General features: G+C 37.9%; 1 protein-coding gene across 2 annotated transcripts in view; it reads right to left on the bottom strand.

Annotated features, from left to right (window-relative positions):
• Positions 1 to 12,504, bottom strand: part of LOC122809618 (cytochrome P450 2J2-like) — an 898,680-nt gene that overhangs the window by 693,185 nt on the left and 192,991 nt on the right. For both annotated transcript variants that reach the window (XM_044081250.1, XM_044081251.1), the window contains exon 2: positions 1,265 to 1,427. In XM_044081250.1, coding sequence (XP_043937185.1) covers positions 1,265 to 1,427 — 163 coding nt within the window. The remainder of the gene's footprint in view (positions 1 to 1,264; positions 1,428 to 12,504) is intronic.

Genomic DNA, 12,504 nt, shown 5'->3' with positions numbered 1-12,504 from the left:
TGCTGTCTTTACTAATGATATGCATTTAAATCTGTCCCTAGATCTTCTACTTTGATTTTGTTTCCCTAAATGATGTAGCACACTGAAGCATTTCTTATAACCTTATAATTTGATTCCATTGCCCTTAAAAGAGAAGACTGGCTAAAAAGACATTTCGCACAACACTGCTTTGCTAACTAAAATGCATTAATTAGGCCTGCAAACAGAGAGAGTCTAAACACAAAGAAATATTGTAAAAACAGTGCCGTAAGGATTTTCACTTTAGCAATAATAAATTATCTTGTTATCTTGTAGAATGTTATTAAAATGCAGGCATAAGAAACATCCACTCCAAAACATTTTAACTTGTTCTAAAAAAGTTTGTAGCTGTCAAATGGACACTTAAACTGTTTCATTCAATCTTAATAGAAATCCCCAGTTAAGAATAATTCTAAATAGATGTCTCCAGCCATGTGTGTGTGTGTGTGTGTGTGTGTGTGTGTGTGTGTGTGTGTGCACGCACGCGCGCACGCGCTTGTGATAGATCTGCTATGCTCTCAGCTCCATGAAAAAGATGAACAAAGACTCCCAGACTACAAAAGAAATTATGCACTAGACTCATGTGATCAAGCAACATGAAAGCTTCCAATAATTTAAATATACAGCATACAGGTAGTAGCCGAACTAACATAGCTTGTTTGAAAAAATGCCAGATTTGTCCTACATAATGGTATTAGTAATACATACATACTGAAATATAAATGATTCCCCAAATGTTACCCACTTGCCGGCAACCTACAGTAACACAAAGCAATTGGGAGTTTGAAATATTAAACATGTTTAGTGCACGTTACAGCAAAAATGGTTCAATACACACACACACACACACACACACACACACACACACACACACACACACACACACACATATATATATATGCACACCCATGCATGGATAAACACATATAAAAGAGACACAAGCACACTCACTCATTTCCCAGTTTCAGGTCTATAACTAACCAGGGACATTTTGAATTGTTTATGGGAAGCTGTCATATATTTCTTTTTATATTCTACAATAATAAGACTCAATATTTGGTGTTTATTAAAAAAAAGCCTGTATACAAAACAAACCTGAAAAAGTATCTGACTAAAAAATCCGACTTGTACATTTACTATTTAAGTAGCGGGAGGAAGATAGGTTGGAAAATACCATGGATACTGAAAGTCATGTTTTATGACTAAACCTGTTTGAACCCTTCTTACCACCATCAGTCAGTCTTACCTTTCATCTTCGTGCAGGACTGCAAAACTGGAACAGGTGGCCTGTCAGCAAATAATAAGCCAGAATTCCCAAATACTTCCTTCACAGTCTGAAACCCATGCAGTATGACAACTGGTGTGCCACCCAAAAAGATGCTGTAAATGTTGCCATATGTCTTGGCCAGCTGGAAAAGAAAACATCTGTCAGGTAAATTATCTTACTGCTAGGTGAAGAAAGTAAGCCAATGGATGAAGCAGAAACATTTCATTCATCTGTGTAAGAGAGAGAACACTTGTATTTACTTATTTGTTTAATAAAATACATGATCTAATCCATTTTCGTCTTCTTTCTCCATAACCCATATCATGACACCATGAGTGCAGAATAAATCAGAATATTCCTGATGTGCATATGTTAGCTATCGACATAGAAATAGCTTTCAGTAATGCCAAATAGTAGTGTTGTAAAGACAAAATGAAGTAGATACTAACTCTACAATAAAACAATCATATTCTTGTAAAAACATATGACTGTGTGCAATATCATTAGCAACAGTGAGTACACAATGGGCGCCTTTTAGCCTAAGCTGAACAAAAAAGATGAAAAATGTAGAAAGAAAGACAATGAACATGTATAAGTCACAGGTTGGGCAGATTTTGGAGCTACAAGTGCTGTCAAAAGAGAGAATTTTAAGAATAACGCATATTAAATATTTACATAAATATTGGCAATTACACATTGATATCTTCAGGCAATGACAGATAAGCCCATCTAGTACCTTTTCAACCTGTTACAAGAAAGATTTACCATTGTCAGTGGGTAGGAAAGTAGACCTGGTGCACAGCATAGCCTTCCTAAACCTCCCAAGAATTACTTTTTTTAAATTAAAGTTGTAATATAAACCTCTGACCTAACTTCCTTAGCACTATATAGAAACACAAAGTTATTATATGAAGCACATAAATACCATGTACCAATATTAAAAGGAATCAGTCAAAAACACACTGTTGTGTTTTCCTTGTCTTGTCTTTCTTGGATAAATTATAATTTATACATTTTAAAACTCAGTTTCCAGTTTGCTTCCCCCTTATAGGTAGACCCAGCAAGGTACCCCATTCTAACTCACTAATACAGTGTGCTATATGACCATCTCTAACACTGACAGACATTGAACAAGCAGACATCTGTACTCCACAGGCAACAAGCTCCCTTTCATGTTTAGTTGAACAGGTGGTTAGAACTATCCCTTGGATTCTGCAAGCCTTGCACAGCGTGCAGGATCAGTGCAGGAGCTTTAGCACATAATATGTCTGCAGTGCGATCCAGGAATAGCCGGCAGAGGTGTGCACGAATGCTCCTGCACTAGTCCTGCATGGACTAAGCCCCTGTATGCAAATCACCCCATTTGCAGGAGAAATCCATGCAAATGAGGTGAATTTGCCATCCAGGAAGCTTGAAATCAGCCGTGCAGGACTAGCGTAATATGCAGAAATGTACTCGGTTAGTAACGGAGTACATTTCTGCAGAATCCAAAATGGAGCTGTGACAGCCCCATATAAAGGCTGCATATCACTCAGGAAGCATGCCAATGGCCAAGTATAAGGCCATTGACATTGCAAGCAGCTGAAAAAATAAAAAAATCAACTTTTGTTTTTTTTTTAGCCAATCTGGGCTGTTTAAGCGTAGGGCAGCAGCGCACACACAGGATCGGGAGGAAAATAATAAAATAAACCTAAAATAAGCAGCCTAACTAAAATCACTATTCTGCCATGCAAATCAATGACAGGCAGAAGACAACATGGCCAGTGAGTAGTGGTTGCTAAGGGTGAAAGCTCACTGTGAGACAGGTAACTATGCATTAGCAGGCAATCCTATGCAAATTATGAGAATGATAGTGAATCCCAGTTTTCCCCAGCATGTTAGTCAGGTCCTAACAGTGTAAGAGTAGGAATAGCTTGATGCAAGCCTAGGAGTTAGCTGACATAATTGGGGGAGGGGTGTCAGGCATACTGTAAGTGGACTGGAGCCCTGTGGCTCAAGTTTGCTCCAAGTTAAGCACAGCTATGCAAGGGGGTGTGTCTGAATCTGCCTAGTACTCTTTACATTGCCTAAGCGGATGTTCACACTGCGCAACAGGTTTTAAAGGGAAAAAAAAGTTAAACCAGGAAATAGCAGCACTGTGCACATTTGAGCACTTTGTTGGTGTGGCACATCACCGGGCTTAAACAGGAATGTAATGGGAAGGGAAAACAGCAGTAGGAATGTAATCAAGGAGAACTTGCGTAGCTGGCAGATGAAATCAGCCAATTACACAGGCAGCAGACCAGCCCAGTCCAGAACACTACTATAAAATATGCAAACACCTTCCCCTCTGATTTTTGCCATACTCTACACCACCAGTGTATACAAGCAGGGAACTTTTAACAAACAAAACTACAAAATGATAGCAGATATATATATCTATCTATCTATATAGGTATATATGGACAAACATCTGTAGATAACAATGGGAACATAACATAAACATATATGTCCACATGCAACGTTACTGAGGTTGAGAGGCCCCAAACAACATACGTCTTGTATGAGTAGGTATCCCCCACCACAGTCAAACACGTCTGCCCTGCAATACACTACCAACTATTGCAGCCCCGATACCCAGGACCTGACATGACATGGGCACAAGATGTTAACAGTACTCCATCCCACGTATACGATATCAGGCTGGTATCAGTAACATATCATGGAGTACAGCCTGGCTCCCATAGGGAATGTACAATGTGGAAGCAATCAACATCCCTAGGATACATATACACAGACACATATATATATACATATATATATATATATATATATATATATATATATATATATATATATATATGTATAGAGAGAGAGAGAGAGAGAGAGAGAGAGATACACAACCATGAGGTGTACTCATGACAGGAATATGGTTGTATATATATATATATATATATATATATATATATATATATATATATATATTTAATAGGTGTATATGTCTACATGTTCACACACATGTATACATATGCACATGTATGTATACACATATGTATAGTGCTACATATATATATATATATATATATATATATATATATATATATATGGTCATGTGTACATCTCTCTGTATGTACACACACACACATATATATATATATATATATATATATATATATATATATATATATATATATATATATATATATATATATATATATATATATATATATATATATATATATATATATATATCACTACAGACTCCTGAAAGCCCAACATCCTGAAGACCAAACTCCTTAGACCAGACTCCTGAATACCCACACTCCTGAACACTCTGAATCTTGGAAACTTAAAACCCTGTAAATACACAGGATACCAACACTTACTATATTCCAGCACAAGTACATACAGAAAGATATTATTGTTCAACTATTTGGAGGGGGCCAAGCCCCCATGCACCCTCCTTGTGGGGGTTGTGCCCCCCACACCCCCCTGCTACTCAAATATAATAACGCCGAGATTGCACTCTAGTACACTAAGTGCAATATCGGAGTTGATATATTTAAGTAGTGAGGGGTGTGGGGGGTGCAGCTCCACACATGGGGGGTGAAAGGGGGCATGCCCCTCAAGTTATACTTGGAGAAGAGTAATATGGATTGTGTTTAGTTGTTTCTGTAAGTACTTGTGCTGGAGCATAATACATGTTGGTATCCTGTGTGTTTTAAGATGTTGAGTTTTCAGGTGTCTGAGTTTTAAGGATTTCAGGTGTTTGGTCTTCAGGAGTTTGGGCTTTCAGGATTCAGTGTATATATAAACATATATTTATATAGATATACGTATATGTATATATAAATATATGTCTATATAGCTATATATGTATGCACATCCTATGTTTACAGATATGCCTAGTTATGTTGGTATATATGTAGATATCAATAACTATATGTGCATATGTATCTATTCAGATATACCTACTACTGTCAATATATATGTAGATATCCATACGTATATGTGCATATGTATCTCTATCTGTATATGCGTAGACATATATTGCTCTGTATATGTATATATCTGGGTGTTTATATGTATATCTATGTACATATACTTATCCATCTATGTATGTTGATATGTATATGTGTATGTATCTATATAGATATCTGGATAATTATTTATACATATATCTTCACAACATGTCCTGAACATGGAGTGTAGCCCTACCTCAGTCCCAATTTCATAGTGCAAGGAGATGTCAGGTATGTATAGCAGGTATATTTGTAGACTATTGCTACTGTAATAGGGATTGTCTTCACAGACATGGTGTGTGTGGGAGGTCACATCTGCTTTTTACATGTGCGCCATTGGCTACTGACAGACATCTTAAGGACATCATAGTACAGTACCACTGCTAGCATGTAATGGTCCTTTGGACAACAGCAGAGGTGTTGGCCACTATATGTGGACAGTCTGACACACTCTGGACAGTCCAGAGGTATACACATAACCCCTTAGTGCAAGACATGTGGCCAATCCTAACAATGTGGATGTTAACAGGATTGACCTCCGCCTTATATTGGGAGCCCTGGTACAGGCCCTGCAGCAGTCTCTGATCATGGTCTTTGACAAGGAGTCCTGCCATGACTCTGGACTCCTGGATTTACCAGTGCTGCACCTGAAAGCACACACCTTCTCCCCTTACTGCCATTGTGTCTGCAAGTGGAAGCTACAACCAGTTATGAGCTGTATTCCCGCCTCTTGGGTTTAAGTAGGACCAATTTCCCGCACTTTTCTGGGATTGGACAGTTTTGAAAAGGCTAGGCTATGGGCAAACCTGCTTACCTAGGGTTGGCATTGTTTAAAGGGGTATAACACTGGGCACATTGAGTTAGCTGGCCTGTGCAATGCTTAGCTTTGCTTTCATTAGACTTTGCATTATAATTCCTTTTTGGCATTGAGTTATTATTCATTACACCTTATATGTATGCCTGGTATCCATGATTCATGTGTACGTACACTGTATGGGGTCCTTATGTTTTATTGGGGATTCAACACTCTGTTATAATTACACCTGACTTCTGGGCTTACTGCTTTACTCCAGTTCACATATTTATGTTATGTAGTGGGTTAAGGCACATATGTCTGTATACTGATTTCTTTCACAGGTTCAGTTTGGTTTTAGTATGGTGAAGACTTGTTTGCTGATGCCTCATTCTTCTGTACTTCTGTAATGGCTTAGTGGTTGACTACTGTGATGTATAGGGTCTTGGGTTCAAGACCTGCATGGCTGTTTATTTTGTTGATGGGCAGAACAAAGGCCATTGGATACAGAATGATTAAGGCACTTTTGAGCATTTGTAAGCAGGTTTGCGTGGGTTTGCACAAGGGTAAGTAATGCTAACCTCTGGTTACATATGCTTACAGAGAGTTAGTTTTAGAATTGCTGCTGTGTGCGCATTGCTTACCTACATGCAAATGAGCTTAAGCTCGCTTACTAGTGCTTACATATGCTTACTACTGCTTAATGGTGCTTAAACCTGCTTACTAGTGCTTTCTTCATTATGACACTGACACCTCACATGCACATTTACTGCAATACTCCAGTTCATAAATATATGTTATTTAGTATTATGCAACAAAAATATTAGTCATAACATGCTTTGCCATGGAAAATGGAATGTGTTGCAGTGGGACTCGAATCAGGAATGCCTGCTCAGAAGGCAAATGCTCTGCTCACTACACTATTGCTATGCTGTTTTATTTGCATATATCTTCCTTGTTATCCTCTTCAGCCATTTAAGCTGCATTAACTGTAGCTAAGCGATGGGCTAACCTGCGCACCTACCATTAGCTTTAATCTGATTTTTAAAAAAATAATAATACAGATTTCTTCATTTTATTTGTGTTTACTTGCTGTTGTACAGCAGGGGGAATGTTGGTGAGGATATGCGGACATCTATGAGCAGTCTCACTCATTTTTTGGACCTTTCTGTTGTTCTTCATTGCCAGGGTGTGTATATTCTGAGAGCTCTGCTCTTAGAAACACCCCCTGCACTCTTACATGCTCTGTGTAAGATTACTAGCTCAGGCAGCACACCTCATTAATATGCATGGTGCACTGCCGTCCTGCTCCTACATAGCCACCTCCGTGCAGGACTAAGCTAGTCCAGCATGGAGGAATAGTAAATCCAGGGGTATGTTGCAGAATGATGTGTTTTATATGACATCTTTTCAAAAAAGAATTATATTTTTAAAGTCACATCACTAAAAAGGGAGCCAGGCTTGTTTGCAAAACACTTGCAATTAGTAGTTGTATGTTAGTCCCTAGCATGTGACTTCCAGGCTTTTCTCCTGAATGTCAATTGATGCAAATTCACAATTGGTTTATATAAAAAGTTGGGGTATGGAGGCTTTTTTTCTTGTCTTTTTATGTTTCAGAATGATGTTTCCATTTACAGGGCTTCACTAATTTGAGATCAATCTTCTGTGAATCAGTCACAGAAGAGCTGATTCCATGTCACAGAACCCACTAAAAGACTACTTTCTGCACTATCCTCATGTCCTGAGATTTGCAGGGCACTGGGGGGATTCATCTTGTTCTCCTTATTGTTCAAGTCACAGTTTTTCATGTGTGTAAAATGATCAAAGCCACTTTTAAATACTATGGAGTTCAGTACTTCTTTATGCCCTTTAGCACTGAGCAGGAGTATTTTGAAATAGTGCTACACATCGGTGCCATCAAAACATTTGACCAAGTGAGTTTCAGTATGCAAAAATGAAGTCCATCAAAGTCAAAGTTCTCATAGTGAAATTGTTTTTTTTTTTTATCTTGGGGTTCCTCAAGTTTTGCCACTTGCTTGGGATGTGAGGATGGCCGAATACCACCTGTCAGTGGCAGAATAGATGCATAGCATGAAGGGCGATGAAAATCATGCATCTCTCTTTCTGTCATTTAATAAATAATAAAATAAAAGGGCTCAACGGTGTAGTCCAAAAACAGTTATTCCCTCTGTTACCTCAGTTCAAAACACCACAGATAATGAAGAAAGACAACAAAAAATAATAATTAAAGACAATACATTAGGAAAAGCCCAGTGAAAAAGTAGCAAAAACAATTAAAAAATAGTTTCAACAATTAACTCATGCCAGAAGCATTCAGTGTCAATAAATTCTCCCTCTCCTTACATTACAGATGTATTTTTAAAATTGACTTTCCTAAACGTAATGAATACATTCACTAAAACACACTCTCATATCTGCAGTTTTTATCATGCTTCAGCTAAATGTTTCAATTCCAAAGCCATAATTTATGTTTCTCATATGCTCCTGCATTTTGGTGTTTAATATTCTTTTTGTTTGGTCAATATAAATTGACACCAGGACTCAAAAAAAAAAAAAAAAGCATAAACACCGGTTTGGAAATGCACATAGAGTAACCAGTAGGGGTATAGTAATGACCAATGATTTTCCTAAAACTAGAAGCAATATAAGAACACAAAGAATTGTTGGCACAAAGGATGATACCTCTGTGGTACTGTTTTCATTGTTCTGATTATATTATTTTTACAAGATTGTAAAGCCATGGACAGAATTTTCATAGAGATGATCAATTGAGATATAGTAAACCTCCAGACACTGGACCCAGCCCAGTTTGGTTTCATCAAGGACAGATCATGCTTACTCAACCTACTGGACTTCTTTGAGAAGGTCAGTAAACTAATGGATGAGGGCAAAATCATTCACACTGCCTACCTTGACCTGGCCAGGGCATTTGACACATTGTTGACAAACTCAAGAGGTTAGGTACAAACACATATGTCACCACATGGATAGCCAACTGACTCACAAACGGGACCTAGGAAGTTAGAACTGAGGAGTCCACCTCTACAAAGAGGCCAGTCACAAGTGGAGTCCCTCAGGGATCAGCCCTTGGGCTGCTCCTTTTTAGCCTTTATGTCTCAGAAGTCAAGCCCACTTGACTTGGTCTCTGACTTGACTAAATTTGCAGATGATTGCAAATTAGGCACTGTCATTGAATCTCACACTGACACAAAGGTTCTCCAGGAGGGGCTGACACAGACAAACAACTGGTGTCAGAGCCATGGACTAAACCTAAAAGCTAAGAAATTCATAATAGTATCCTTTAGGAAATAATCCATCCCTGGTAACGATCATATTATATCATATATATCATTGTTAAACAAAATATCATCTCTATAAGGAAAATATGGTTGCAGGTCTGGTGGCAAACAACATTGCTTTGACAGCCATCCTTGACTGATAAAGTGGTTGAGCTTCCAAAGCATTGGATCTGAAGCTGTGTGACTTCTAAGCTCATTAAGATATGTGGAAGAAAAATTTCTCATCTCCATCACTTCAAAATCAAGTTTCTCATTTTTATACTGTTCGGTGGTATTTCTGGGTGATCTGGATAAAGTATCAGCAAGATAAAGAAATTTGCCTTTTGTGTAGACAAGATTGAAATTACACTTTTGCAATTTCAACATCATGCACTGTAATCTGCCAGGAGCTCTATGTATAGGCTTTCTCAAAATAGTGACGAGAGGTTGGTGATCAGTTTAGATTTCAGTAGGTAAATATAATCATGGAATTTTTAATATGCAAACACGATTGCCAAGAGTACTTTCTCTATCTGTGCATACTGCATTTCAATTTGGGTAAGATTTCTGGACATATAGGCTAATGGTCTACCCTCTTGAAGAATGACTACACCAAGACCAAACTTAGAAGCATCACAAGAAAGAGTTACTGGTTTGTGAACATCATAGTATCTTAAAGTAGGTGGACTGACAATTCTCTGTTTCAGGACATCAAATGCTCTTTGGTGTTGTTCTGACCAGGACCAGGCTACATCTTTGTGTGTCAACTCTCTGAGTGACATGGAAAGGTGGCTCAAGTCTAGAATGAACTTGCCTAGATAGTTAACCATGCCAATAAAATGTTGCAGGGCTGGAACATTGTCTGGAGTTGGCATCTTAAGAATTGCTGTTTGTTTAGAAGGATCTGGTCATAAGCCTGAACTAGTAAACAAATGATCAACCTAAGTAACTTCTCGTAACCTGAACTTGCACTTCTGAGGATTCAGCTTAAGATTCGCATCATGTGCTCATCATTTACTATAATAGCACATGGATATCCAGACAAAATGTTTTCCATTGCATGCTGGAATTCTTTACTGGCAGAATTTATCCCAAATGGCATTCTCAAAAATCTGTACCTGCCAAAAACGAGTACTGGAAGTGGTTAGCAATGAAGATTTTTGGACAAGCAAAATTTGCCAGAATGAACTTTTTGTATCTAAAACAGAAAAAAAAAAGTTGTATTTCGCATAAAAGCAGTGATGCCTTCAACTGTACATATTGGATGATGAGATTGTTTTAGTGCTTTGTTCAAATCTCTTGGATCAATACATATTCTGATATCATCTGAGATTTTCTTATGAGCTACTACCATGGAAGATATCAGTTCAGTAGGGGTAGAAGAACCTACTGGACAAATCACACCTTGTTGCACCATTCTGTCTAGCTTGGCTCTAATTCTATTGTGCATATCTACTAGAACTATCTGGGCTGATTTGATGACTGTGCTGAATTCAGGGTATAACTTCATGCAGTAAACAAGTGGGAGTTTGCCTAGTTTGTCTTTGAAAAAATCAGCATAGGTAGAGAAAATAGACTGGGTGAAATTAGAACAGTTACATGGTAGACTTCCTTATTAAATGAAAGTAGTTCCATTTTCAAACTGTCTCTGAGGCCTAATAATGACTGTACTTGCCTTTTGACTATGTAAAATTGTATGTCATAGCTGTCCTCAGCAGAGTAACATGAAAGCACTACTGAACTTTCTGTATGAATTTCTTCACCACCATAAACAACAAGCACACTTGGCCAAATCAAGATTTTCACCAGCACATACTCTAGAAAATATTTCTGCTGACATAACGTTGCACTTTGAACCTGTGTCAACTTTGAGGTCTATGGGTCTTCCATTAATCTGAACAGTACAAAATACTTCAATCTTTGCCCACAAATCTACTGCATTGACTGTTTCATTAAGCATGGACACACATCAACATAAAAAGTAGGGTTGCAGCTTTCTAATTGATCTATTTGTCTCTTTGAATGTTCTGTTTTAATAAAAGAATGAGCCTCTTTGGATTTACAAAACATTTGAAAATGATTCCACTTTTTACATCTGTGGCACTGCTGACCGAATGTTGATCACATTTCTCTTTTAGACACATGATTACCACCACAACAGTTGATTATGAGTTTAGGTGAGGGCATATGTTTTGAGTGTGCTGACTCACCCTTGTGCTTCACTGAGACTGTGCATGCTCTGGAATTTGCTAGAAAGCTGCAGGGTTTCCAGCGAGTGTTGCAGGACTCAGTTGCTGCCATGCTTGGACCTGTTTCATTTAACCACGTGCTGCATACTATCAACATTAACACTAGAAGACACCAGAAACATGCATTTCTCATTTGTAAGCATATGTGTGTGTGCTTTTCTGTGAGCTCATATATTTGACAAATTGCAATGGCCTGATTTAAAGTTAAATCACTGTCTCAAAGCGAAATCTTTCTCACAGCATCATCCTACAAGTCTGCCTTTTATCAGCTTATCCCTTAAATCACCACATCTGCACATTTTAGCTTTATTTCTCAAGTCAGTTATATATGCTGCAAAAGTTTCACTAGGCTTTTGGTCCCTTATGTAAAATAAGTGCCTTCCATTGTAATATTCGCTTGGGGTTATACACAGTTTTCTAAATTTACATTTTAAGCACTCTGGGTCTTTCCTTATTTCAGCTGGTACCACTATCTAGCGGTTTTCCCCTTCCCCTGCATATACAGCAGGTGTATACACAAATCAATGCTCTCTTTCTATGGCTTCTAAACCAGCTAAATTAAGCAGAATAAATGCCTCTGTATGTGCATCTTTGTCAGAAAATGCAGCTTGCATAAAAATATCATACTTTTGCTCAAGCACTCTCCAGTTCTCTGCAATATTATTATCAAATACAAGTGGAGCTGGTCTATGAAATCCTTCTGCCATGCCACACTGCAGATATGGCTCTTGTAATTATGTACAAACACGCACACAAACCAGGTACTTGGAATAACATTCAAATGGATTATAAACTCCCGAAAGACTGTACTTTGCGAAATATGCTTTGAAATGCCTGTATTTTGTGACATAATTGTACTGTAATACTACACAAACTT

This window comes from Protopterus annectens, chromosome 8.part0, assembly GCF_019279795.1.
Source record: "Protopterus annectens isolate FY-2018-M chromosome 8.part0, PAN1.0, whole genome shotgun sequence".
Classification (NCBI taxonomy): domain Eukaryota; kingdom Metazoa; phylum Chordata; order Ceratodontiformes; family Protopteridae; genus Protopterus; species Protopterus annectens.
Note: the sequence above shows the minus strand (reverse complement) of the source record. Positions and strands in the feature narration are given on the sequence as shown.